At 54.9% G+C, this 27,634-nt stretch overlaps 3 protein-coding genes across 11 annotated transcripts; all 3 read left to right on the top strand.

The window, feature by feature from the left end:
• The first annotated feature begins 29 nt into the window (after positions 1-29).
• Positions 30-11,286, top strand: grin1b (glutamate receptor, ionotropic, N-methyl D-aspartate 1b). Of its 2 annotated transcripts, XM_037258495.1 has the most exons (21): positions 30-462; positions 1,474-1,730; positions 1,791-1,925; positions 1,986-2,162; positions 3,984-4,046; positions 4,592-4,689; positions 5,491-5,612; positions 7,992-8,166; positions 8,345-8,495; positions 8,571-8,657; positions 8,768-8,903; positions 8,977-9,104; positions 9,187-9,351; positions 9,467-9,585; positions 9,659-9,771; positions 9,845-9,993; positions 10,161-10,318; positions 10,400-10,561; positions 10,627-10,736; positions 10,802-10,947; positions 11,049-11,286. In XM_037258495.1, coding segments are annotated over exons 1-21 (2,718 nt in total). In that variant the 5' UTR covers positions 30-461; the 3' UTR covers positions 11,115-11,286. The 2 variants fall into 2 exon arrangements, with proteins under 2 accessions (XP_037114390.1, XP_037114391.1); XM_037258496.1 differs by lacking the exon at positions 3,984-4,046 and having other exon boundaries at positions 31-462.
• Positions 4,368-25,638, top strand: chek2 (checkpoint kinase 2). Of its 8 annotated transcripts, XM_037258502.1 has the most exons (16): positions 21,806-21,922; positions 22,074-22,118; positions 22,632-22,905; positions 23,087-23,211; positions 23,308-23,440; positions 23,539-23,629; positions 23,846-23,942; positions 24,023-24,076; positions 24,171-24,235; positions 24,294-24,393; positions 24,465-24,551; positions 24,626-24,789; positions 24,859-25,024; positions 25,098-25,244; positions 25,326-25,376; positions 25,518-25,638. In XM_037258502.1, exons 3-16 carry the CDS (start codon positions 22,638-22,640, stop codon positions 25,611-25,613), a joined length of 1,644 nt encoding a protein of 547 aa, XP_037114397.1. In that variant the 5' UTR covers positions 21,806-21,922; positions 22,074-22,118; positions 22,632-22,637; the 3' UTR covers positions 25,614-25,638. The 8 variants fall into 8 exon arrangements, 6 of the variants coding, with proteins under 6 accessions (XP_037114396.1, XP_037114395.1, XP_037114393.1 ...); XM_037258501.1 differs by lacking the exons at positions 21,806-21,922; positions 22,074-22,118 and adding an exon at positions 4,368-4,380 and having other exon boundaries at positions 22,493-22,905; XR_005098729.1 differs by lacking the exon at positions 22,074-22,118 and having other exon boundaries at positions 21,530-21,922; positions 24,386-24,393; positions 24,859-24,974; positions 25,159-25,244; positions 25,518-25,607.
• Positions 11,563-21,311, top strand: LOC119126935 (coiled-coil domain-containing protein 180-like). Its single transcript, XM_037258504.1, is given in 37 exon segments — positions 11,563-13,647; positions 14,147-14,244; positions 14,374-14,462; positions 14,526-14,635; positions 14,873-14,992; positions 15,063-15,173; positions 15,257-15,352; positions 15,415-15,578; positions 15,672-15,791; positions 15,857-15,936; positions 16,009-16,097; positions 16,170-16,289; positions 16,385-16,558; positions 16,618-16,733; positions 16,798-16,873; positions 16,875-16,925; positions 17,007-17,067; positions 17,154-17,248; positions 17,312-17,499; positions 17,568-17,737; positions 17,812-17,992; positions 18,054-18,200; positions 18,301-18,445; positions 18,560-18,676; positions 18,742-18,819; positions 18,901-19,118; positions 19,181-19,191; positions 19,327-19,381; positions 19,451-19,516; positions 19,587-19,653; positions 19,745-19,880; positions 19,954-20,114; positions 20,417-20,542; positions 20,608-20,701; positions 20,794-20,860; positions 20,923-21,064; positions 21,126-21,311. Coding segments are annotated over 37 exon segments (4,122 nt in total). The 5' UTR covers positions 11,563-13,587; the 3' UTR covers positions 21,249-21,311.
• Positions 25,639-27,634: the final 1,996 nt, after the last annotated feature.

The raw sequence follows: 27,634 nt of genomic DNA, 5'->3' as shown, positions 1-27,634 counted from the left end.
CAAGGAAGCTCGTGCGCGCTCGTTGCTGCCGCGGCGGCCGCGTGCATCCCTTTCGTTGTCATCGCTGGGAGCGCGCGCACGAGCGAGCATCGAGGACAGTTGACGCGCGAGCGAGCATCCTCCGTCTTCATCATCGTCGACATCATCATCATCATGGTCGTCGTCATTGTGGCGGCGGCGGCGGTGAGGTCATTCGGACGGCAAGAAGGAAAGGTGCGCGTGCAATAATTGACGTGTTGCGCGTGCGTGAGCGCGGGAATCACAGGACGGAGCGCCAGAGAAAAAGACACGGAGGGAGCGAGTGAGTCGACGTTCGTGACATCGAGGCAAACCGCGAACCGAACCGCGCATACGCCGAACCCTCGGACGCGCCAAGGAGACCGGAAGCAGCTGTGCTCATTGAGCCAAGGGCGGGAATCGCGCTTGCTGTTATTCTGAAAAGAAAAAAAAGCGTCTCGCACAGTAAGTGCTTTTATTTTGGAATTCTACTGCTACTTCCTCCTGTGCCTGGTGACGTCATTATTGCGCGAACACCTTTTGGCTAATGTGCAAAGATTCCCCCCCGCTGTGTCGTGTGCTTGTGTGTCTGCTTTTGCGTTCGGGGTTTTTGTGTTGTGTGTAAATTGTACGGAAGAGGATTAGGGCCAGTGAAGAAAAAAAAAACGAGGGGTGACAGGATTCTGACACTTATCTCAGAATTCTGACTTTAAAGTCAGAATTCTGAGAATAAAGTCAGAATTCTGAGAAAAAAAGTCAGAATCCTGTCACCCCTCGGTTTTTTTTCTTCACTGGCCCTAATCCTCTTCCGTAAAAATTGGGCTGTTGCTGTGTGCGCATTTGTTATTGTGGTTAAAGGGTTGTCATATAGTAGTGTTTTCTTGGGTGGGTCGGAGTTGGGTGTAAAATGTGAGCTTTGTGTGGCAAGTGTGTTGGGTATTGTTTTGTCGAGAGTTGTGCATGTGTGCATGGTTGTCTGAAGCGTTCAGTGTTGATTGGAAACACGTGTGTATTATTGGCTTTTGTGTTGCGTAAGGTATGTTCATGGCGTAGCTGTGGCTCAGGCAGTAGTGCGGGTCGGTTAGTAACTGGAGGGTTGGCGGTTCGACTCCAGCTCTGTCACAGTCACATGTTGTTGTGTCCTTAGGCAAGACACTTCACACACCTTGCCTCCAGGTTGCCATTGTAAATGAGAAAGTGTTCTCAATTGGCTTGCCTGGTAAAACAATGAGGAAAAAAAAAAAAAAAGGCTCTTTGTTGTGTGCTGTTGAATTTGTTGTGGCTTTTAAGTGTTGCTGTGTGCTGTGTTTCGGTATGTTGTCGTGAATGTGTAGTGTTGTTTGTGTGTGTGTTGTTGCCTTTTATGTTGTGTAAATAGAAAATATACAACAACACACGATTGTAATTTGCGTGCGTCGATTTTGGCCGATCGGTTAAGCGCCGCCCCTGTGATCCCCCCTTGCCCCCCGCCTTCAGTGGAGGTGCGCGCGTCGCTGCTGCTGCTGGCGCTGCACTGCGGCGCGGTGGCGCTGTGCGGCTGCGAGCCGCGTGTGGTCAACGTGGGCGCCGTCTTGAGCCAGAAGCGCTACGAGCAGGTGTTCCGCGAGGCAGTGGCGCATGCCAACGCCGCTTACGGCCGCGACCGCTTCAAGATGAACGCCATCGCCGTCACGCACAAGGCCAACGCCATCCAAATGGCGCTCTCTGTCTGCGAGGACCTCATCTCCAACCAGGTTAGTCCCTCCCACGCTGGCGTGCGGCCTCCCTCACAGAGGCGTGGCGTGGCGTTTCAGGTGTACGCCATCTTGGTGAGCCACCCGCCTCAGTCTAACGACCACCTGACGCCGACGCCCGTGTCCTACACTGCTGGCTTCTACCGCATCCCCGTGGTGGGCCTGACCACGCGCATGTCCATCTACTCCGACAAGGTGAGCCAGGAGCGCTCGGCCGCCCGCCCGCTGTTCGCCAACTGTTGACGCCCCGTGCAGAGCATCCACCTGTCCTTCCTGCGGACGGTGCCCCCGTACTCGCACCAGGCCAGCGTCTGGTTCGACCTGATGCGAGAGTTCCGCTGGAACCACATCATCCTCATCGTCAGCGACGACCACGAAGGACGGGCCGCACAGAAGAGGCTGGAAACGCTCCTGGAGGAGAAGGAGACCAAGGTGACTCAGCTGACGGGGGGTTTGCGCGCTGGCCTCACGCACGCACACACAAACCAACAAGGGGCCAACAATGGCGATGCACACGCATGCCGTGGCTATGAGCTGACACACATAACACATTCACATAAGCGCGCACACACCCAAACAGTGAGAGAAGTATAGATGGCTCATGCGCGCTGTGAGCACACACACAAGGCGGCCGGTGCCGGCCATCTTGGGACTGAGCCGCTCGATCGCTCCTACAACGTTACGGTCGACCGACTTTGAAGTAACCTCTCGATTGCTCAACGCCACCGAATTTGGGACGGCCCGCTTTGCCGGTCGGGTCGATGTCAGAGAGCTACTTATTGACACAAACGCAAGCTTTTCCGTTTTCTTTGAAATGTGCGATTGTAAACATTCAGTCTCAAGGATAGGCACGTTATTGGGGTCTGTAATCAATTCATAGCGCTACTTTCTAAAACGGCCGACAGGTGGCGCCGCCGCCATAAGCCATCTAGCCTTTCCTATACAAATCTATGGGGAGAAGTAGCTACAATACACACGTGCGCGCACGCGTCTTCCTCGTGTGTCTTTGTGAGGACGTTCTCATGGCGACAGCGCATCCCACGGTTCAATGTGTGACGTCGTTGCCACGGCAACACTTTTGAACATTGGGGGGGCGGCGGGCGGGCGTCCTCACAAACGCACCGGCGGGACTTGCTGCGTCACCCTCCTGGTCATCTTCCTGCTTCTTCTTCGCTTCCTCCTCGTGGGGTCATGTGATAGGTGAAGCGGGGTCACGTGACTGGGGCTCAGGTAGCTCGCCCAATGATGACAGTGCTTCAACTTTTCTTTTTGCTCCCAAGTCAGCGTCTTACAGCACTGAGCTCGATAATGGAGTCAGTCGCTCAAGTGGCTTTGTTCACAATGAAGCGCTCCCATTCATCGTCATACTTCATCCAGCCACTCACACGGCTCAGATGGTGTCCCGACCCGAAGCTTGCGGCCCGGTGAGCGCGTGGAAGCTACTGCCCCCCCCCACCCCTCCTGATGCTCCATCCCCAGTGAAAGCAACGACAAGGATGAGGATGAGACAAGATGGAGCATTTGCGCCCCTGCTAATGCTCCTTCTTGTTCCATTTGTCGTCACGGAAGCCATTCCAGTTGTCTACGCCTTAGACTTGGTTGAGGAATTCTCCAGTTTGGGTCCTTCTCGGTATCTCGTTCCCGTCGTGCTCCGCCTGTCTGTCCACTCGGGTTCATTTCATCTTCACGCTTGGGAACGTTGCCCCCACCGACGTGGGGCACGCTGGCGTAGCGCCGCTGTGCTAGCTGAGCCATCAGCACTAACAACGATGTCGCCAATTTTGCCTGAATGACCCATTTGAGGATTGCGCAGAGCTGAGTTGACGGTTTCATTCAAACATTGTTTGCCACTTTTGTGCCAAACGGCTCAGTGAGATTCGTTCGGCCTCCCCGGTCTGCGCCAACTTGACTTAAATTTGTCTCCCAATGTCAGCTCATTTGGATATCAAACTAATGACACAAAGCGGACACACAGATGTCACCGTTTGACACGAAAAAACAAAAGCAACCAAAAGAAAAATAGAAAACACACGCACACACACACACACGCGCACGCGCGCGTGCACACACACACATACACACACACGCACACACACGTCAATCTGATGACATCACACCTGCGTGTCCAATCACGTCGGCAGATTTCACGTGTCCGTTCTCGGCGTGTGTGTTTCGGTCCTGTTGTGTGAGTGCGTGTTGTTTTGCGGTGGGTGTGTGTGTGTGACGTTCTCTCTGTTGTCGCATGACCATCAGACTAAAATCAGGAACTATGAAAACATGGAGCATCACGGCTTTGACTTCCGGAGAACGCCTAAGGTAGAAGATTGTCTAAGGTAGAACGCTTGCATGGTCCAAACGCTGCACGCCGAACGACCCACCCACCCACTCACCGATCTTGTCCACCGGCCGAAGCCCCGCCCACCCGATCCAGAGATAGCCCTTATCCTGGAGGCAGCCATCTTTCTTTTGGTTTGTCATGACTTTGGGAATGCAGGACAGATACACCCTTGCACCCCCCCACCCCCCCCACCCCATGTGAGGGATGCATGCGGGGTCTGACGGACACCGCCCACCTTGGGCCCTAGCACTTCTCTGCAAACACCCCCTCTCTCTCAAGTCTTTGGTTTGATTTGCGCTCGCTAACATGCACGTCCCTGATTGGTTGGTCTTGCATGTCTATCAGCTTTCACTTTCCGCTCCCCATTGGATGCCCTTCCTACCCCCGGCCGGCCCCTGCACAAATGATTCTTATTCCTACTGGTACAGGACGAGTGGGAGCATGGTCGCAGAATGGGAGGGCGGCCAATGTGCTAACCTAGTCTGTGCTATGATGTGTTGTGACGTGTCTGTGTGGACTTCAGGCTGAGAAGGTTCTGCTGTTTGGTCCTGACACCAACCTCACTGCCCTGCTCATGGACGCCAAAGACCTGGAGGCTCGCGTCATCATCCTCTCTGCCAGGTCAGTGAGCTAACCTGTGCACACCATCTACTAGCTGCTTGCGGCTTACATAATGTTGAGCTCTTGCTCACAACGAGCTAGGATAAGCGGTAGAGGACGGACGGACGGCACTTGTTAATTTGCTGTAGATGCTAACAACAGGGTAATTGGGGACGTTGATAAATAGAGCTGCGTGTCATCTGCATCGCCATGAGCATTTCACCCAAAGGTAGCAGATACAGACTGAAAAAAAAGTTGTCTGAGGAGTGACCCTTGAGGGAATCCTCATCATCATCGGTTCTCTTGCTCAGCGACGGGGGTGCCGCCATGCGTAGAGCCAATCAGTTGAGTTAGTCTTCGCCAGTTGGTTTGGTCCAGTGCTAGGGGCTCAGCGTCAGGTAGCGACAGGCCCAGGTGATGTAGGTCCATGGTGACGGCATCGATCCATCGAGTGCGGGGGGCACCGAGGGGTCGTTTCCAGCCGGCACTTTTTGGTTGGAAATTGAGGATAGCGTGAGTCGGGTGTTCAGGGGGGAGTCTTTTGACATGGCCATACCAGCGCAGCTGACGTTGTGCAGGTCCTCACAATCCTCAGATCAAGGCCATTCGATCAGACTCCAAATGCAGTGAATCCAAATTTAGAACGGGTCACGTGAGGTCAATGATTTATAGAGACCCGTAACTTATTTTTGTTTGGAGCGAGTCACGTGAGAGCCAGCTACTCACTAACTGCCGGATAGCAACAGGATAAGCTAACAAGGCTCCCGTTTGTTTTGCCTGTTTGTGACGTGCGTGTGTGTGTTTGTACCCGGCCGGCGGCAGCGAGGACGAAGCGGCGGGCGTTTACAAGGCGGCCCGTCAACTCAACATGACCGGTTCCGGTTACGTCTGGATCGTCGGAGAGAGAGAAATGAGCGGAAAAGCTTTGAATGAGGCACCGGACGGTATGGAACACGTGGTCCTTGTCTTCTGCTTCCTGTCTTTGTTTTGCTTCCTGTCTTCAACTTGTTCTCTTGGAGTTGTCCCCGCAGACTCGGCGAGATAGCATCGAGCTACATTAGCATGAATTGATTTACATGGGCGTACACAGCCTTTTCTACATGGTTCCAGTGGCATCGTTTTCCTGACAAGTATTGGAAAAACAAAACGTTCTTTGAAAATTGATCATTTTTCCAAACCAAAAAGTTCTTAGAAAATGCAAACGTCTTCAAGTCAAGTCAGATTTGACGTGGGGGCATTGGAAAGCTTGCCAAAGACACCGAGATGAAATTCCAATTGTTGCGAAAAACGATACAGTGGGTCAATGTCGGGATAAGGAAATGGTCATCTGAAAAATGTGGATCCACTGAAAATGGAAATGTTCAACGTCAATGTGAGTGGGTTGCAGCTAGGCAAGGCTAGTGTGTAGCTTCATTAGTTTAATCATTGGATTGGAAGATGACAGCTGTGACGCCGATGGCTTCTTTTTGGTGCCGCCCGATCTCGCCGCTTCTGTTTTTTGCCTGTTGAAGGTTCAAATGTGCCAATCACGTTTGAACGCGTCAACCATGTTGTGCGCGTGCGTGCGTGCGTGTGCCTTTCACTGTACTAACATCTTTTGTTTGTGTCATCTTTAGCTTCTTTCTTCTCACCGCCGCTGCCGCCGCCTGTCTGCCTGCCTGTTGTCGTATTTGGCCGGCGGGGGCTTGAATTCAGTGACCCCCCCGTGCATCGGGGGGAGGGGTGGGGTGGGGTATGTGGGGTTACGCAGGAAATGGGCAATGCCAAAAAAAAACAAAAAAACAAGCCAAAGCCTCACACGTACTGGACAAAGTAGGAGGCACCCGACTTTGGAGTTTCTCCAGATAGCCGGTCATCTATTGAAACTTTGACCTGTTCGCCAAAGTTTGCCTTCAGAGGGCCACGCACACTGTGGCGGTGGCCAAGGCAACACAACTCGCTTCACGACAAGTAACTGGTAACCCCGTTCTGGCTCACCTGTTGAGCAGCTTTGGTCCATAGACAGGGCTAATGGGAATTAGCACATGTCAAACTGCAGTGGAAGCTAAGTCAGTTAGCTTAATGCTAACATAACACGTGAGACACCATAGACGGGCTAATGGGAATTAGCATCGGTCTTAAACGGGGGGGGGGGGGGTGTGACTGTAATAATATTGTTTGCCGGTGGGGGCCGTACGGCAGACGACCTCTCGTGTTGCCACGGTAACCATGACTGTTTTGATGTCATTGTCTGAACAAACGGCGGTAAGACAACGGCAACGTCGTAGTCCGAGTGGATGAGTCGTGCTGTGTTGGAGAGCGGTGTCGTTGATGCGTGGTCACGTGACAGGCGTTGCGGAGACATGCCAAATGAAGGAGTGTCGGCTTGTGTGTTTGATTGTGCTGAAAGCATCTTGACAAAGAAGGCCTGGCTTGTATTGCCACGTGACCATCAGCCCCGCTAAACTGAGAAGGCGCCATCACAAAACGGATGCCGGTCAACAAGAACGCATGTCACACACACTCGACCTTCTTTGGGAGACACACGATGAAGAAGACGGACCGTAATAAAGATAGCTTAGCTTTGCCTGTTAGCATTCCAGTCAAAATGAAAGCCTTTGTTGTACAATGCTAATTGCACTGGTAGCCACTTTTAGGTGGTGTTTCCAGTGAGCTAGCTAGCTAGCTAGCCAGCGGTATGAGCCACTCTTGGAGGTAATTGTAATGGCAAATGCTAATGTGGTAGCTAGTGTTTCCAGTGAGCTAGCTAGCTAGCTAGCTAGCAGGCAGAATGAGCCACTTTTGGAGGCGATTGCAATAGCAAATGCTAATGGCAATAGCTAGTGTTTCCAGTGAGCTAGCTGGCTAGCCGGCGGTATGAGCCACTTTTGGAGGTAATTGTAATACCAAATGCTAATGGTGGTAGTTCGTGTTAACCACGTGTTCTGCGGCGAACGCTGCTGTTAGCGAGTAGTTTTAGCCGGTAGGACACGCTAACCACTTGTTAGCCGCGGGTCACATATCATTGGCCAGTGCTAACAGCACAAATGTACTTTGCACTCTATGTGACTGGTGAAGATAAATCTGTTGAGCATTTTAATTAACAAGCGGCTCTCACCTCCCAGTGTGCATTTTGGTGCCTGGAGTGTGTGTCAAACTGTAATTAAGGACATGGGTGTAATTAGCATGCGCAGTTATGAGGACACAGCGCTCCGCGTGTGTGCGTGTATGTGTGTAACCCGTCAGTGTCTGTGTGTGCGTGTGTGTGTGTGTGTGTGTGTGTGTGTGTGTGTGTGTGTGTGTGTGTGAGTGCGTGCGTGCGTGCGTGCGTGCGTGCCGGCTAGGCCTGCTGGGTCTGCAGCTGATTAACGGTAAGAACGAGTCGGCGCACATCACGGACGCCGTGGGAGTGGTGGCGCAGTCCCTGCAGGAGCTTCTGGACAAGGAGAACATCACGGAACCTCCGCGTGGGTGCGTGGGCAACACCAATATCTGGAGGACCGGACCCCTGTTCAAAAGGTGCGCCGCTCGCTCGCTCACTCGCTAGCTCGCTCGCTACACGGGTCGGCAGCAAAGCCGCCAGCCTTGACCCAAACGAGTCAAACGAACATTGAAAGTGCAGTTGCGTGAAGAAAATAAACAAAGCAAGCGCTTGAAAAGAAAAGGACGAATGAGGCGACGCTTTCGACCGGACCAGGGTGCTGATGTCCTCAAAGTACGCCGAGGGCCTGACCGGTCGCATCGAGTTCAACGACGACGGCGACCGACGCTTCGCCACTTACAACATCCTCAACTATCAGCAGAAGCCCAGCAGATTGGTGCAGGTCGGCATCTTCAACGGATCGCAGGTGGGAGGCAATCTGCACGCACGTGGGGTGTGATCGTGTCGGTGACGTGCGCACGCACGTGCGCGCTTGTGGCAGGTGGTGATGAATCCACAAAGGAAGATCATCTGGCCCGGCGGTGAAACGGAAAAGCCGGTCGGCTACCAGATGTCGACCAAACTCAAGGTTTGCCACGTGGATGGCAATGAAGGCTCTCTCTCTCTCTCTCTCTCTCTCTCTCTCTCTCTCCACCCCCCCTCTCCCTAATTTTTCAGAATCTTGTCACATGCTTGCAGATCGTGACCATCCACCAGGAGCCCTTTGTCTACGTGAAGCCCACAAAAGCGGATGGAACGTGTACGGAGGAATACACAGTCAACGGAGTCCTCATCAAAAAGGTTATCTGCACTGGACCCAACGGCACCATCCCAGGTCTGGTGCACGCACGCATGCACACACGAGGTCCGTCCGTCCACACGTGCCACACGCGCGTCTGGTGTTTCAGGTCAGCCGACGGTTCCTCAGTGTTGTTACGGCTTCTGCATCGACCTCCTCATCAAGTTGGCCATGAGTATGAACTTCACGTATGAGGTTCACCTGGTGGCGGACGGGAAATTTGGAACGCAGGAGAGGGTAAGAAGCAGCGGCCTCCGCCACGCAAGCACGTAACAAGAGCCAAGGAGCGAGCGAGTGGGCGGCTTTTGGCATGGTTTAGGTGAACAACAGCAACAAGAAGGAGTGGAACGGCATGATGGGCGAGCTGCTGGGCGGGTTGGCTGACATGATCGTGGCCCCCCTCACCATCAACAACGAGCGCGCTCAGTACATCGAGTTCTCCAAGCCCTTCAAGTACCAGGGCCTCACCATTCTAGTCAAGAAGGTAGGAGGAGGCCAAGCCGAGCGAGAGCGGCCGTCCGCCTTTGGCTGTGGCCGGCAACCATTGGCTGTGGCTTGCGGCCCGCCGCCATTGGCTGTGGCTCATGTGCACCATGCAGGAAATCCCTCGCAGCACGCTGGACTCCTTCATGCAGCCTTTCCAGAGCACCTTGTGGCTCCTTGTCGGCCTGTCGGTCCACGTGGTGGCAGTGATGCTCTACCTATTAGACCGATTCAGGTAGACGTCTATGACGCTAACGGTGTCCAGAGCTAGCGGGCGCTAACGTGTCTGCGTGCGTGTGGGCGGGCAGCCCTTTTGGAAGGTTCAAAGTCAACAGCGAAGAAGAAGAAGAAGACGCCCTCACCTTGTCGTCGGCCATGTGGTTCTCCTGGGGAGTCCTTCTCAATTCCGGGATTGGTGAAGGTGAGCCCGAGGCGGTGGCGTGACTGCCGCCGGCCCTGTCTGCCTCTGGCTCTGACCCCCCGACCTCCCGTAGGAGCCCCGAGGAGTTTTTCGGCCAGGATCCTGGGAATGGTGTGGGCGGGCTTCGCCATGATCATCGTGGCGTCGTACACGGCCAATCTGGCCGCCTTCCTGGTGCTGGACCGGCCTGAGGAGCGCATCACTGGCATCAACGACCCCAGGGTCAGCACGCCACCGACCCTTTGACGTCGTCATCGTGCCACCGAGCCTTCGACCTCATCGTGCCACCGAGCCTTCGACGTGGTCATCCTCATCCTCATCATCATCACGCTCCCCATGCTCTGCGTGACGGTCCCACCAGGGTAACGTTCCATTTTTGCCCGGCTCAGCTGCGGAACCCGTCGGACAAGTTCATCTACGCGACGGTGAAACAGAGTTCTGTGGACATTTACTTCCGGCGCCAAGTGGAGCTGAGCACCATGTACCGGCACATGGAGAAGCACAACTACGAGAGCGCCGCCGAGGCCATCCAGGCTGTTCGAGACAAGTGAGAAGCGTTTGGGGGGGGGGGGGGGGGGTTGTCACGGTATCAGGATCAGCAGAGCGTTTTGTGTCTTGCGCCCGCTAGCAAGCTGCACGCCTTCATCTGGGATAGCGCCGTGCTGGAGTTCGAGGCCTCACAGAAGTGCGACCTGGTGACCACCGGAGAGCTTTTCTTCCGCTCGGGCTTCGGCATCGGGATGAGGAAGGATAGCCCCTGGAAGCAGAACGTGTCGCTCGCCATCCTTAGGTGAGGGTCGCCGCCTACTTGCCGCCGCCGCCGCTAGTCTAAGCCAGCGGCTCTGCGGCTCCCAGTTCTCACGAGAACGGCTTCATGGAGGACCTGGACAAGACGTGGGTTCGCTACCAGGAGTGCGACTCCAGGAGCAACGCGCCCGCCACGCTCACCTTTGAAAATATGGCAGGTGAGTGGCAGTGGCCGGTGGTGCCTCTTTGCCCTCACTTCCCTTGTGCTTCTTCTCACCGCCAGGCGTATTCATGCTGGTGGCGGGGGGCATCGTGGCAGGCATCTTTCTCATCTTCATCGAGATCGCCTACAAGCGCCACAAGGACGCCCGTCGCAAGCAGATGCAGTTGGCGTTTGCCGCCGTCAACGTCTGGAGGAAGAACCTGCAGGTGAGGACCGCCCGCCGTCGCCCCCTGTTGGCCACTGTGATCGTGACAATGACTCCTCCTTTGGTGCGTGTGTGCGTGTTCGTTCTTTCTGCCCCGTGCAGCCGTACCCGACCGACATCACTGGACAGATCAACCTGTCGGATCCGTCCGTCAGCACCGTGGTCTGAAAAACCCAAACCCGCATATGTACACGGCACGCGCGAGCACTGGCCCCAGAGATGATTTGATTTTTGCTGTCAGAAGCTTTCCTGGTCATTTATCGGGCGGGTGGGCGGTTCCACAAGCGCTTTCTCTTCACCATAAAACGCGCGCGAGTTTGTAGGCACGCTGGCTGGGAAATGAAATGCACAAACAGGAAGTGGCATTTGAAAATGGGTTCCACCGATTCTTTGAGCTATACAGCAAAAGATGGAGCGCCTTTAGCGCATTAGCTTCATCTCACCGGGCCGACGCACCCACCAAGCTCCGCCGGGATTGATGATCTCATCAGACTGGCATTATGATGTCACTCCGTCGACCACCGCCAGCCAGTTAGTTTTTATTAGCTTGGCGTCGCTTTGATTGGCTTTTTTTTCTTTTTTCTTGGGGTTCCGGCTCACTTTGGCTTTCATTTCATTTGGCAAAGCATGATGGCCGACGATGTCGTCTGGCCGTTTGTTTCAACGTACTTTGCACACGCCGGTCTTGTGCCCCGGCGATGGCGTTTGTCCTTAGCCGCCGCCCCGCTTGCGGTCGCGAGTGGACTCGTTTCATTTCTCATACAGTACTGCGGAAAAGTCTCAGGCCATCGCCGGGTTGGTTCGTCTTCTCGAATTGTCAAACGTGAACTCGTAGGACGCACAAAACCTTGGAGAGGGATGGACCGAGAAGGGGGAAAAAAAAAACATTCAACGGACAACTAAGATTTCTCATTACTCTTTGGCAATGATGGGGTTTATTGTTACAAGTCAATCATTGGAGTCCGAATCCTTTTGGCACCTGTTTCGCATCCTCCGTGAACCAGACGCCAACTTGCTGACTAACAAGTAGACGGAGCAACGGACGCAAATGCAAAGCTGTGCAAATTGTGTTTTGCAGCCCATCCTTGCCTGAGTTCTGCAATTTTTTTGGACCCCAACCGTTATGGCACTGGCAAGACAACAAATGGAAATGGCGGCCTAAAACTTTTGCACAGCACTGTATAAGATGTCCACGGGCGCATATTTTTTTCCTCGGCAAAAAAAAAACAAAGCCTGAAGTCTTTCATCAAATGTCCGCGCTTCATCAGCATGTGCGCGCCGCACTGTTCCTTGGCGGCCAAGGCCAGCACAAGACAATACCGTAGCTTCTTGCAATCAGAGGAGCTCTGAAAATGCTAGGGCAGAAATCGAGTGGCGTCGGTGCGTCCCATCCAGGCAGTAAGGAGCTTGGACCTGCTCTGACTTTCTAGCCGGCCGGCCTCCCTCCCTCCTTAAGATGAGCCGATCCACTCGGAGCTACGCGTGGTTTTCGCCTTTTCAAACATAAACGGGAAAGCGTTCTGACGTATGCATGTAGTATAGGATTCCAATGATGTGTTTTGCACTGTCTACATAAAAATGTGAAAAAAATGTATATGCTAGCTAGCTAACCTTTGCCTGCTAACATTTTTATATTTTGTGAAAACTAACTATTGTAGCAAGGCGCTAGCCTTTAGCTCTGCGAGTGGCGTCATCGTGATTGACCGACCTCAAGGGAAAAGCGCCAGTGTTGTTAGCACTGACACGCTAATGCCACGCGTGCCGTCCGTCTTTGAGTGATGTCACGTATGAATCGTCTTGTTTTTGTTTTTACATTTCCCGTCTTGAAACGTGTGCACAGTGACTGTAAACGACTTGTGCTGACGTGAGAATTGCAACCTTCTGACCGTATCAATCGTTTTCCTGCCCAAATAAAAGTTTGTGACCGTGAGAAAAGCCACGTGAACCTGTGCGATGACGCTTGTTTTGGCGTGCAAAGCAATGAAGTTAGCTATTTTTGACTTGTTTTCCCCACAGCGACTGCATATTGCCTTTCTCTTTCTTATCCAATGTCATGACTTGCCCTGTTAAGGTGTTGAAGTTTCATATTTGCAGTGTAAAATCTTCAAATGAATGGGACCAACCAATTTGTTGCTCTGTTTCAATCATTCTTGTTTGGTCTGGATGACGGAAGTTCTTTGAACCCCGACGACGTTCGAACGACAAGACTGCAAAGACCTTTTGAGGAAATCACCTCGAGACCACATCTTCCCGATTTCCTTGATTCCATTTTATAAATGTGAACTGAGCAACGTTGCACCTTATGACACGTCTAAAAAAATCCTTTCGCCCTCCAATGCCTTGACGTCACGCCTACGTGACATCCCCCTGGCCAGCGCGCGGGCGACGGAGCGCGTTCCAAGCCGACGACACTCGCGCGCGTCTGTGCGTGCGCGCCCTCTGTTGGTCAAACACCTGTTGTTTCTATGGAGACGGTAACAAACGCACCCATGTCGAAGGCGCGTTTGAGGTCGTCCACGCAGCAAGTTCGGGTCCGAATTGGTTGTGTGTAAAAAAAAAAAAAAAAGAAATTTGTATTTTTTTGGGGCTCACGCAGATGACGTCACTCAAGCGGCAGCGTTTGCAGCAGGCTGGCGTTAGCATGTCGGAGAGCCGCGTGGTTCCGAGCGGCAATGTTTACCAGCAGCTCTTTGGTGATCAGGTGCGTTGGGCCTATGCAAATGCTAATGCGAGCGCTGCTAATCACGATGATGACGTCACTTACCCAAAATGCTAATGTCGCTCATTATCCATCTACATTCGAGAGAATTCAAAGAAAGCATTTGTTTGACAACGACCAAGATAGCCAAACACGTGCTAATCCCATTTTCAAATGCATGCAAACGACTACTCGAACAAGGGCTAATCCCGCAAATGCTAATTGATGCTAACGTCAATTTTGTCGTTTACAAAAGCTGAGGATAAAACACATTCAGGGCGAGTCTACTAATAGTCATAACGTGTTTTTCTATTCATTATATCATATTGTTTGTGTTATTAAAAACAATAATCGAGTATTTGTAAAGGTGCTCGAGCAGCTGCTTATGTTAAAATTGCTAACTCTAATGACGTGTGCTAATGTTGTTGGCGTCGACTGCGTGTGTTAAAAGTTGAAGAAGATACACGTGCTAAAGCTAATGCTAATGTTGCTTTGCTTCAAGGTTCGTCTGTCCAAAAGTTTGTTGGCTGCGCGCAAACACACGGCGACGACGCGTGTGCGTGCTGCCGACTGTGACACACCGTGCAGCGCTAAAAGCAGGTGCGCGCGGACACACACACACACACACACACACACACACACACACACACACACACACACACACACACACACACACACACACACACACCTGTACAGACAGGCAGAGACACGGCCGCCGACTTTGAGCAGGGAGCATCCCGGCGCCGAGGATAACGCTGGCCGAGAGGATGACGGTGAAGGCGACGCGGAGGCGGTGGTCAGGCTTCCCGACGCCGTGGGTGGGTATGACGACTTCGCCGTGATGCGCTGACGCCGACCGACGGGAAGCACTCTGTGTCCAGAGGCCCGGCACCAGTCGTGCGACATCCTGCAGCGCGTCCACCAGAACAAGAAGATCCAACACCAGGAAGCTGTGCGCCATGTGCACGCGCAACTCACACACCTGGCGCAGGTAACGCGCGCACGCGGCCCTTGCACACAAGCACACACACACACACACACACACACACACATGTCAAAGTCAGCTTTATTGTCAATCCCTTCATATGTCAAGACACACAAAGAAACCGAAATTCCGTTTCCTCCATCCCACGGTGACGAGACATACAAGTAGGCGACACAAAACAAAAACAAGAAGGCACAAACCATAAATAATAAATAAAAAACAATAACATGCGTGCGCATGTAGTTGTGCGAGGAGCAAGTGAGGACCCACAGCGTGCAACTGAGGACCAAGCTGCAAAGGATCGATGCCTCTTTGCACAAGCTGGCGCAGGACATGACGCACGTGCAGCAACGCAGCCTGCAGGTACACGGCGCCGCCGCCGCCACCACCATTACACGTCAAACGTACATGGGTACCTTGCGTGTGCGCTCAGGAGGTGTTGTGCGTGTGGAGCTCGGTGGAGGCTCACATGAAGGAGAAAAAGTCCAGCGTGTTGACCTTTGAACTGCAAGTCAACCAGTGTGAGCGACTGCGAGTCAACAAGGTGATGATCTGGCTTGTGCTTCACGCCGCAGGGTGGACGCAGTCGCCGTGGTGACCGATGACGCTCTTCTCGCTTGTGTGTAGATCAGACCTGTTCTGCGGAGGTACTGCCACCTGCTGGAGAAGATCAACTTCCTGCCTTGCACCAACACGCATATGCACATCCACAGCCAGGCCACGGTAAGCCGCTGAGCGACTTCTGAACCTTGAATGTGAGGCCACTGTGTGCATGCGTGTTTCAGATGCTGAATCAGTGCCTGCTGGCCAACCGGCGCAGCGCGGCACGCCTCCTGCTGCTGCTGCACGAGGAGGCCCTCCAGCAGGAGGCGCTCTTGCGCTTGCAGTGGGAGGAGTCGGTCAGCCAGTGGAGGCGGAGTCAGGCCGGCCACATGCTCCAAGAGTTCAGGTGGGTGATCGGTCTGGCGTCGCGCCACGTCGACTTGCTCGCTCGGGTCAGGCGGCGAGCCCAAACTCAGTCGGACAGCGGCGGCGGCAGCAGGTTGTCGGTGGCAAGCGTGGACGTGTGGCGTCTGCTGTCGGAGCAGCAGACCTTCCGCGAAGCGGACCAGAACCTGCGGCGGTTGTCCCAGCGACGCTGCGACATCGTCAAGGGCCTTGGGTAACGGACGCCGCCCAAGGGGCTGGGGCCGGGCGCCCGGGTCTAATCGCGCACGTCTCTTTCAGTTCCCTGGCCCCGCCCTCCCTCTCGGCTGCGATGGTCTCCGATTGGCTGGCGCAACTGACGGCGGTCAATCAACAGATCGGTAACGCCCCTCCCCGCCCGCGCTCCTACCTCCCTCCGTGCCCTCTCGAGCATTGACGCGTGTGTCCGTCAGACACGTGTCACGCCGACTTCCTTCATCAGCTGCGTTGTCATTACGAGCTGATGTGGCAGGATCGCGTGTCCCAAGTCAAGCGTTGCCAGGTCAGGGGCTAAGCCGCTGCCGCCGCCGCCGCTGCGCTCCAACGAGCTGGCTTGACGCCTTTCTGCCCGCAGGAGGCACTGTCTGCGCTGGAGCTGCCGGAGGAGGAGGTGAGCGATGTGGTCAAGTCTCAACTCATCTCTCTGATCGGACAACACCAGAGACAAGACGAAACGCAGCTGGCCGCCATCGACGTCAGTGTTGGCCCGCCTGGAGCGGCCGCGCGTCCTTCTCCCGTCTGCGTCGTCTGCGTCATGCTCGCTCGCTCGGGCGCGTGTGCTGTGCGCAGACGTGTTCCGACAGCCTGTACCGCGCGTCGGCGCGTCTCAGCAGACGTGTCTTTGTGGTCATGAGGGCCCTGGCGTCGCTGTGGGAAAAGCACTTCAGCGTCCTGCGGGGGCGAGAGGAGGACGTCCAGCGGCGCTTGGACCAACTGCAACTAACGCACGAGCGACACGTGCAGGTGAGTGAGCCGGCGCCCGGCGGCCGGCCAGACGCTAACGGCGAGCCTCGGCCGAAAAGAGGAAGAAGGTGTTCCTGGACGAGCTCCTGGCCGCGCTTCGTCAGGAGAGCAGCGAAGTGGCCTTGAAGTCGTCGCTGGAGCAAACCATCATCTACCTGCGCGACATCAGGAACAGGTCAGCCGGCGCCCAGGAACGCGGCCGGCCCGTCAGACGACTTTTGACGTGTGTTTGGACGCAGCTGCTGCGAGTGTGTGACGGACCAGTGCGCCGTGTTGGACCGCCTCCCCCGCACTGTCGCCGATGAGCTTCTGGAGTTCGGCCGACTCCCTTGGCAACTTCTTCCGCCTCTTCGCCTCCTTTGCTCCTGTGACTGAGCCGCGCACGCGCGCGCACACACGCCACGAGCGCGTGGGTGCCCGATGGTGATGATGTCACTGCCCCCTGCAGAGTGCAGAAGACCTGAAGAAGCTGCCGCCAGTCAGTGACGTCATCGCCAGCGACACTCAAGGTCTGCTGGCGTGGATGACGATGATGTCATCAGGTTGTCTAGTGCGTTTGTCCACTTTGTCTTTTTGCGCACTTGCGTATTTGTAGAGGGTCGTCAAGAGGGCGGGACGAGAGAGGAGGAAGAGCCAATCGGCTGTCGGGATGACGCGGCACACGAGGAGATTTCCGATTCGCTGGCCGAGGTCGCCTCGCGATCGGCCGGCCGCAAAGAGGCTGGAATAACATTTTTGCACGTACTCGTCCAGGCTGAGTCGTCTCTTCTGGAGCTGTACGACCTCAGCGGCAAGGTCACCTTCATGTCGTCTGGGGGCGTGTCCTACTCTGGCCCCGCCTTCAGATGCCCCGGCTCCGACCTGCCCGGCAACATGAGCAAGCAACAGGAAACGCACCTGAGCGTATTTCCTGTCGAGCTTCTCATGCACGCGCTCAACAGGTGTTAGCCTTTAGCGTCGTCGGGCTTGACATCAGCCAGATCTGTGTGACCCGCGCGTGCGTGTGCAGGATGCGCATTTTGTTCCTGGATTACGTGGAGCGGCGTTTTCAGGACGTCCTGACGTCGGCTGTGGCCACGGTGACGGACAGGAAGGAGGCGGTGCGCGCCTACCACGACTTGCAAATGCAGCCGCTCGATCCGCTACACATCAAGGCGTGCATCTACATCCCGCGCATGGGTACGTACGGCGCTTTCTGTCGGTGAAACTTTGTAAATGCAGTTCCAGTCGGTTGACTCGCACGGCCATTGTAGCCGAGCTGCAGCTGCACAAGCAGCGTGTGGACGCTCACTGCCAGGAAGTGTCGGACGTGCTGGCCTCGTGCACGGCAGCCTTGCAGGAGCTGCGGACGGCCATCAACGAGAAAAACCGGAAGCTGACCGCCACGCTCGGCGAGATGGAGGACGGCGTCCTCAAAACGGACGGCAGCCAACGGTAAGCGGTGGTGGTCACTCCGGTTGGCCGTTTCCTCTGACTGTATGTGTGCGTGGCCCAGTCTGGAGGCCCTTAGCGCCACTCTGCAGGACCGTCTGGACGAGCACATCAAGCACACTCAGCGCTCGCACTCGTCCTTCCGGGCGGCGCTTCAGCTGCAGATGGACGAGCTCCGAAACCGGACGGCGCGCCTCCTCAAATCGTTCAGGTGCCTGCTTCCGCCTTTCCCGCCAGCCGCTGTGGCCACGTTACCTTTCTCGTAAACGTCGCGTATTTGATTTGCTCCACTCGGCATGCGTGCGGCGTAGGCTTTTCAGTGAAGGGGGCGACTACACGCGTCAGGAGGTGAAAACCTTCCAGCGGCGTCTGAAGGAGGAGAGCAAACGCATCAGTGTCACGGAGGAGAACGTCTACACGGACCTGCACAACCTGCAGACCAAGACCTTGCAGCAGGTGTGGTACACACACACACACACACGCACGCACACACTTACACACACACACACTTACACGCACACACAAACAAAAAAAATGGTCGGGCTGACCCAAGATGGTGTTTGCGTTCAGGTGAAGGCGGCGTCCGGGCGTCTGGAGGAGAAGCTGTGCGTGCTGCAGGCCGAGGTCAAGTTCATCGAGTTGATCGAGAGGATCCTCAGCAGCACTCAAGTGGAGGTCAAAGCCGAGGTAGCCGCTTTTTCCGCCTCGGCCGACCGGCGCGAGGCTGGAGCTGAGTGTGTGTGTGCGCCCAGGCAGCTAGCAGCAACCAGCAGGAGGCGGTCATCGGCGCGCGGCTGGAGCAACTCAGGAAAACCCTGGAAGAAGAGCAGGTCCCTTTGCCCCGGCCGGCTGGCAACGCCCGCCGTGCGCCGACAAATGCTCATTTTGTGTGTGACTGCCCGCGCGCGCAGGTGAGCGTGGAGCAGGTGTTCGCCTTGTTGTCGGCCATCGGCGAGGACCTGAGGAGGCGGAGACAATACTTGAACGAGGAGAGCGCAGCTCCTCCCGCCGTGTCCAAATCCAGAAAGCAGGTGTGGTCGGCCCCGCCCCTGGCCTTGCTGCAGCCCTGCCGCTCGGGCGGGAACATCATGGAAGACCCCATAGTGGGCGTGGTCAAGTCACTCAACAGGTGCGTATGCAAGGAGGAGGCCCCGCCCCACCCCGCTTTGACCTTTTCCATATGTCCGCCAGGTTCTCTGAAGGTACTGACTCCGCCTCCTCCGCAATGGCACGTCGGCTGCCGTCTTGAAGATCTCCGGCCCGATGGATGCGGTCGGTCGCCGCTACGGCCGCGCGCCCACATCTCTGCGTTTGTTTGTGTGTTGGCTGGCGTGTAGGTCAAAGCCCCGCCCAGCAGTCATCGAGACGCAGCGAATCTGCCGGCGTCGCGAGGTTTGCGCGCCTTGTGTGCCCCGAGGTTGCGCCCGAGGCTTCGTTGAGTGCATGTGCGTGCGTTGTTAGGTCGTTCAGGACTGACAAAAGGCTCCAGATCTTTGGCACCAAGTCAGAAGCAGATCCCAATCCAGAGTGAGTCCACATTAGTCACGTCACACATGCGAGAGACGTCACCTAGGGCCTGCTTCCTTTGCGTGTGTAGTTGCTACATCTCCATCGTGAACGCCATACTAAGGAGGACTCATCAGACCCTTCTGCTGGTTGCCAAGGTAACACACACGGTTGGGTGTTGCCATGCTGGCGCCACTCTGCGCGCATGCGGCTTTAGCATCACCCGACGGCATCGGCCTGCCTCCTCAGGACTTCTACCAGAGTCAACGCTGCGGCGGCTTCCATCGACTTCCTGCCGGGCTGGACCAGTGGGTGGAAAACACGCAGCAAAGGCTTCTGGGACATCACGAAAACTCCCGCTCGCTGCTCAGCGCCAGCAGGGAAGGTGCCGGCCGTCGCCGCTGCTGCCTCCTCTGACGACATCGTCCTTGACGCTGTGCGTGCGTGTTCACGGGCAGCGCTGGAGCAGCAGCAGTGCGTGTTGGCCGACATGATGCATTTGCTGCCCGCCACCTTGATCCGTACGCACGAGAAACGGCTGGGGGCGGAGCTGAGGGAAGAGGCGGGGCGAGTCCGCCGCTCCTTTGAGGAAACCATGGCCGCCAGCGAGGAGGAGAAGGTAACGCTTTTGCCGCGACGACCCAGATGCCGTAGCCTGAGACGACATCGTCGTGACGACCGCCTCTAGCGTTAGCGGCCCGACGTATTAAGCAGGGACGTGCGGTCAAGGGAGGTCATCATGATGAGTAAAAAAATATATTATTTGTCCACTGATCTTTATGTATGACTAATTTTGAAAAATCTTAAAAAAACACTGACGGCATGACTGACGTTAGCGCAATGTTATCGATGGGTCCCGCGCGGCCTTTCGTTAGCATCGGCACGCTGTCAATTAACGAGCGCTTGCCCGCGTGTCATCAGATGGCAAACGTGGCCGGTCTCCGCGTGTCGCTCTCCACCAATGAGATGGAAGCACTGAGGCGTGGCGAGGAGGCCCGACAACAGAGACTCCACGACGCTATCTTGGGCTCGCATCGGGAACTGCAGGTAGGCAGCGAGCCACCCTGTCCGTGCTGTCCGTCCGCGCGTGACCTCACCCGCTCCGCCCGCAGGAGTGCATGAGACGCAGAGCCGAGGAGTTTGTGACGTCACTGGCTTCTCTGACGGAGCACCTCCTCCATCAGATGGACCGACTTCCTCTACCAGGTCAGGTTTTGTGTACATCTGCTCGAGTGTAATTAGCGGGTAGTCGGCGTCACGTGACCGTCGTGAATCCGTGCGCCTGATCTCGCTCGCAGAAGTGACCTCGCAGCAGATGTCGGAGGACAGAGATGTTGCCATGGAGACCACGCAGCAATCCTGCAGGTAGCCTCCCACGCGCCCGTCCCGGCGGAGCTAAAGAGCCGCCGGTTGTGTGCGTTTCTCAGGATGTGGCCGGGCATTCCTCACATGTCGCTCCCCGCCAACGCCGCATCCGCCCTGAGCGCCGCAACCACCGTGGCCGTGGCCACCACCAAGTGCACCCTGGGACATCTGGCAGTCATCCAGCACAGGGACGCAGCCGCCAAGGTACACGCACAAATTCGACACTCACACATTTGGCTAACAAACCTTTGTGTGTGTGTGTTAGCGCTTTCAGCAGGTGTTCTCGTCACAATTGTCGCATTCCGACGCAGACAAACGAAGACGACTTAACGAACTTCAAAGCTGGAAGACGCACTGGAGGCTACAGTTACACACGCTGACACACTGAACACGGACACACTACATACACACTGTTGGCTGGAATAAAGCACAAGATGGAGCCAAAAACGCAGAGAGCAGACTGTGAGTGGGCCACGCCCCCATGACATCGTGAACGTGCAGGTGGCGTGTTTGTTGCCATGTTTGTCGTCCGTCCATTATTGACCGCTGATCCGTGGCAGCGCGGCAGCCCACATAAACGGGTACCCTCCTGATGGATGCGTGCGTGGCCGTCTTGTCCAGGTAGTCTGACGCCATGTTGGCGTTGTGCTTCATGGCTGCCATGACGGCGCACTCGACTTCAGCTTGAGCATGTGGCCTCCTGAACGAGACATTGCGTCAAAAATGACACGAAAAATAATTCAAATATCTTCAGTGAAGATTAAGGTCTTCCCGCGACCCCTGCGTGCAGACATGGTGACGTCACATCGAGCACCGCTGCTCGCTCGTCCGTCCTGCGCAAACCCGGAAGTCAACAACGAGCGCCGGAATTCCGAACAAGCTAGGGCGGCAGCACGTGGCGTAGTGCCTAACGTCCCATTGGTCGGCTGGGTCTGTGACGCAAGAGGACAACGAAGCCTGTCGCACTTCCCGCGAGGCTCTCGCTCAAACTCGCTTGGCGCGCACGTCGGGTGCGTGCTGCAACGGAAAACGTGGACGACACCTGCAAGCGCGCAAAGCAAGGTAAGAAGAAACGCGCTTGATCCTCGCACTCCTTGCCTGCACGCGCGCCAAGCAAGGTAAGAAGAAACGCGCTTGGTCCTCGCTCGTGAGAGATTTGGAGCCGCTCTGCATTGCCGTCGACTTGACCCCCCCCCCAACTCCCGCCCTCCAGGCTTAGTGGGCGGAGTCAGGGGCGAGCTGCTCTCAGGTCAGATTTGCTTGCCCGTTTTTTTATTTTATTTTTCAGACATTTGACAGCTTTTGTATTCAGAACAGTGGTTCTTAATCTTGTTGTAGGTACCGAACCCCACCAGTTTAATACGCGCGTTCATCGAACACCTCTTTAGCGGAAAAAAAAAAATAAAAATCAAATTCAAGACATGTTTTTTACTAGTGCAGAAAATGAGCCGTGCATGATCATCACTTTGTTCAACGGACAAAACCAACACAGTGCATGAATTCAACATATACATACCTGCAAATCAGTGTGCCTCTGCAAGACCGGTTCAGATATGCGTTATCACGAATTTACACGATAAATCAGGTGTGTTCGGACCTCCCAGTGGAGGCTTCGCTCGAACCCAGGTTAAGAACCACTGACATAGAATATGTGACACCGTGTCGAGTGTAATAATTCGACATACTACGGTCCAATCGTGTCGGCGCTAAATGCACAACCCTGAAAACTTCATCGATGTCATTTTGCCGCCTTTGTACGTCCCGTTCGTAGGCTCCAATGTCCCGAGAAACCCCACAAGAGGGGGACGGGGCCCAGTGCTCGTCGCAGGCCCTGTCCACTCTGTCCCCCTCACAGGCCCAGTCCAAGTCCCAGGGCAGCTCCAGTTCTTCCAGTGGCCCGGCATCAGGCAGCCAGTCGTCCAGCGGCTCGGGGACGCTGAGCAGCGCCGACACGCTTCCCGTCACCTTGCCGTCTGTCCCCGAGGAGCCCGAAAGTCAACCTTGGGGACGTCTGCTGCCCATGCAGCCGGGCTTTGGCTCTCACGGCAAGTCAGCCTCTTTGGTCTTGGTCCCGGGCCTGGTCAGGCCACTGGCAGTTGTGCCACTTCTCCAAGCACAGTTGAAGGCACGCGGGTTCCCCCTGCTGGTTCCCAAAAGTAGCAACGCACACTGAGCACATTTCAAACACGGAATGCGATTGTGCGTGCGTGTGCGCTCTTTTTTCAGATTGCGTAGAAGACGAGTATTTGTTTGGCCGAGACTCCAAATGTCATTATGTCCTGGACGATCCCGACCACAGAGGATCCTTGCGATTCCGAATTTACAGCAAGCGACACTTCAGGATCTACAGGGTAGCTGAGCCTCCTCCTCTTCCTCTTCAACCTCCTCAACACACACACACTTGCCTGAGCTTTGCATGATGTTTTCCTTTCGCGACCTAATCCCAGGAGGGCACCGAGGTGTTTGTTCAGGACCTGAGCAACAACGGGACCTTTGTCGACGGGAACAAAATCGGAAGCAACAAGATACTTCCTCTGGTCAACAACGCAGTGCTGGCGCTGTCGGAGCAGCGCAATAAAGGTGAAGACCGGAAGTGCCGCGGCGACCGGCCGGAGGAGGCGGCCCTGATGCGGCGGCCCTGATGCGGCCGCCAGCGTAACGTCGCTGTCTTTGCTCAGTGTTTGTCTTCATCGACCTGATGTCTGGCCAAGAGTCCACGTTGCCCAAGGAGCTTCGCGACAAGTATCTGCTGACCCGTCGCATCGGGACGTGAGTGCGCCCGGCACGCCCCGCCCCGGCCCAGCCCAGCCCAGCCCAGCCCAGCCCGGCCCGGCCGGGCTCCTCGTCGCACGCTCCTGAGAGTTTAAGATCAGGGGATGTTTGAGAATAATTTTCAATTTTTTGTACATGTGAAGCCCTTTGAGACTTGCTTGTGATTTAGGGCCATATAGTAAAGAAACTTGATGTCACTTGGCTGTCTTTCAGAGGCGTGTGCGGCGAGGTGAAGCTGGCGTTCCAACGCTCCACCTGTAAAAAGTTTGCCGTCAAAGTCATCAACAAGAACAACTTCAAGTCCGAAGGAGCGAGTATCTGTCCTCTCATCGGCCGGCCGGTGCCCGGTCGACCCCGCGGCTGACCTTTGCGCCGCCGCTCCGTTTGCAGACGGCCGCCAGAAACGCTCAAACGGAGATCGAAATCCTGCAGCGCATCGATCACGTGAGCTCGTCGAGCGCTCCCGCCTCGCCCGTGGAGGGGGGGAGGGAGGGAGGCAGGCCTCCCCGCCCACTGCGCCGCTGTGCTTTGATTTCAGCCGTGCCTCATCAGGACCGAGGACTTCTACCAGACGGACGACACCTTCTTCATCGTGTTGGAGCTGTGAGTGCATGCGCGTGCGGTGCGCATTTGCTAACGTGCTAACGGCCTCGCCCGACAGGATGGAGGGCGGCGAGCTCTTTGGTCGACTCAAATCTCAGCAGCAACTTAGCGAGGCCACGGCCAAGCTTTACTTCTACCAAATGTTGAAAGCCGTGCAGGTGAGGCGCCGCTCGAAACCTCGGCCGGATGTCGGGCGCGATCGCTGAACGCGCCCGATGCGTGCACGCAGTACCTGCACAGCCGGGGCATCATCCACCGGGACCTGAAACCGGAGAACATCCTCCTGTCGTCGCAGGAAGACGACTGCCTCGTCAAGGTTAGCCCGCCGGCGGCGCAACTTTTTCTGCAAAGCGGCGTGACCCCGTGCGTGCGTGTGCGTCCACACATCAGGTGACGGACTTCAACCAGTCACGCATCCTAGAGGAGGCGGCCCTGATGCGGACGCTGTGCGGGACGCCGTCCTACCTGGCGCCCGAGGTGCTGACGCACGCCGCCACCGGCGGATACGGCCTGCCCGTCGACGCCTGGAGCCTCGGCGTCCTCCTGTTTGTCTGGTAATTGAGCGTCTCGTATAGACGTCGATACAAGAGCCACATTCTACCGGCGTCGTTCTGCGTGCGCAGCCTGTGCGGGTACCCGCCGTTCCACGAGAGCTTCTCGGACCTGTCGGTGAGCGAGCAGATCGTGCAAGGCCGCTTCACCATGGTGCCGTCCAAGTGGCGCCAGGTGTCCGACCAGGGTGAGCTCGTCGTCTTTATTGTCGTCACCTTCACCGCGGTGGTCTCATGCATGTGTTTGTGTGTGTGTGTTTGTGTGTGTGTGTTGTGTGTGTGTGTTTGTGTGTGTGTGTGTGTGTGTGTGTGTGTGTGTGTGTGTGTGTGTGTGTGTGTGTGTGTGTGTGTGTGCGCGCGCGGGCGTGACAGCCAAGGACATGGTTAGGAAGCTTCTGGTGGTGGCGCCCGCCGACAGGATGACCATCGACGAGGCGCTCCGGCACGCCTGGCTGCAGGTGCTCTTTGTCGCTCGTCATCAACGGAAGCGGCAGCAGCGCGATGGAGATTCAAACAGGATTGTGTGTGTGTATGTGTAGGACCCCGTGATGTTGGAGAAAGCCCACCGGCTGATGTATCCAGCTGCCATGGTACCCCCAACACACACACGCACACACATACACGCTTAACAGCAGCAAGGAGCGACTCGGATTGAGATGCAAACTCGCCAAATTGGAATTTTTCCGATTGGGATCGGAAGACTGACCAATGTCCATTGTTTGTGATGGCAGGAGGCGGGGCCAGCGAGGAAACGACAGCGAGAGGACCAGGATGAGGATGAGGAGCGTTCTGCCAAACAAGCCCCGCCCACAAATGTTTTGCAATAAAGTCTTTGCTCTCGTCCGCTCACTGCTTTGCGTTATCGCTTCCTGTTGTCGTCACGGCATCGAGAAGAGTGCAGACAGCCCGTCCGGCTATCTCAATTGGCCCCCGGTGGCCGCCATCTTGCGTGGCCACTGTTGATGACAGACGCTTCCGTCGGATGATTCTTGCTGAAAACAGCGTCTGTTAGGAATTCTTCGTTGTTATTCAGCAGTGCTTTTATTTTGAAGGCTGTTTTCGCGCCAGACCTCTTCCTGTGTTTCACGTTCGAGTTACAGTGGTGAAGCAGTCATTGACGACGTAAGTTTGGGCTCCTAACAAAAGGAAAGAACCCTTTAGGACAATGTACTGTTACTCCAAATGTTTGTTTTCACCCGATAAAAGAACCAGTGAAGTGATTAAAAAGGAAAAACAAAATGAACTTAGTGCAACTAGTTTTCTGAAGCTGATCCCATTATCAGCAATATTAAAATAATCAAAGGCTTGCAATATTTCAGTTGATTTTCAATGAATCCAGAATGTATGAAATTTTTGTTTTTTTAATTGCATTACAGAAAATGAAGAACTTTATCACAATATTCTAATTTTCTGAGACAGTCCTGTACATACAGACAAGGGAGAAAAGAAAAAGTGCTAAATCGGGTGACAAACCCGCATCTTCATCCTTACGAGACGGATGTGCTAACCGGTCGCTATATTACGTCTACCACGTCGCAGTCACGTGACGCGCACATGACGTTAATGGGCGGAACTTCCACCGAAATTCAAATCCGTGGGCAGAGTTAACTTGTTTAAAAGGGAGTGGGAAGAAGACTTATTTAATTTATTTAAATCTATTTTGAGTGTGCGCCATTATGTCAATGCATAACAATTGTAAGTCTACTAAACAAAACAGCGGTTGCGACATGATGTCTGCCACGTCGTGGTCACGTGACGCGGACGTGACGTCGATGGGCGGAACTTCCGCCGAAATTGAGAAATTCACTTGTTTAATAGGAGTGGGAAGAAGACTTATATAATTTATTTGAATCTATTTTGAGTGTGCGCACCATTATGTCAATGCATAACAACTGTAATTCTACTAAACAAAACAGCGGTTGCGACATGACGTCTGCCACGTCGTGGTCACGTGACGCGGACGTGACGTCGATGGGCGGAACTTCCGCCGAAATTGAGAAATTCACTTGTTTAATAGGAGTGGGAAGAAGACTTATATAATTTATTTGAATCTATTTTGAGTGCGCACCATTATGTCAATGCATAACAACTGTAATTCTACTAAACAAAACAGCGGTTGCGACATGACGTCTGCCACGTCGTGGTCACGTGACGCGGACGTGACGTCGACGGGAGGAACTTCCGCCGAAATTGAGTAATTCACTTGTTTAATAGGAGTGGGAAGAAGACTTATATAATTTATTTGAATCTATTTTGAGTGCGCACCATTATGTCAATGCATAACAACTGTAATTCTACTAAACAAAACAGCGGTTGCGACATGACGTCTGCCACGTCGTGGTCACGTGACGCGGACGTGACGTCGATGGGCGGAACTTCCGCCGAAATTGAGAAATTCACTTGTCTAATAGGAGTGGGAAGAAGACTTATATAATTTATTTGAATCTATTTTGAGTGCGCACCATTATGTCAATGCATAACAACTGTAATTCTACTAAACAAAACGGCGATATGACGTCTGCAACGTCGCAGTCATGTGACGCGGAAATGACGCCAATGGGCGGAACTTCCGCCAAAATGTAAATTCTTGTGCGTGGCTTTCAACAGTTAGTAGGAAACCAGCAATGGCGGCAAACGAGACACAGCGGATAGTAACACGACGACTAACAAGAGAAATATTTTTATTTTCTGCTTGCAACTGGACCGTCTAGAGCGTACACGGTAAATACAACTCATTGTTTTTAAAAAGAAGTACTTTTGTAGCCCTGAAAAGCGAGTGAGTGTGGCGTTTGGGGGGGGGACGTCGAACTCGGCGTCTGCTTCCAGCCACAGACGCCGAATTTCGACG

Source organism: Syngnathus acus, chromosome 9 (genome assembly GCF_901709675.1).
Source record: "Syngnathus acus chromosome 9, fSynAcu1.2, whole genome shotgun sequence".
Classification (NCBI taxonomy): Eukaryota; Metazoa; Chordata; class Actinopteri; order Syngnathiformes; family Syngnathidae; genus Syngnathus; species Syngnathus acus.
This window is presented reverse-complemented; position numbering and strand designations above follow the sequence as displayed.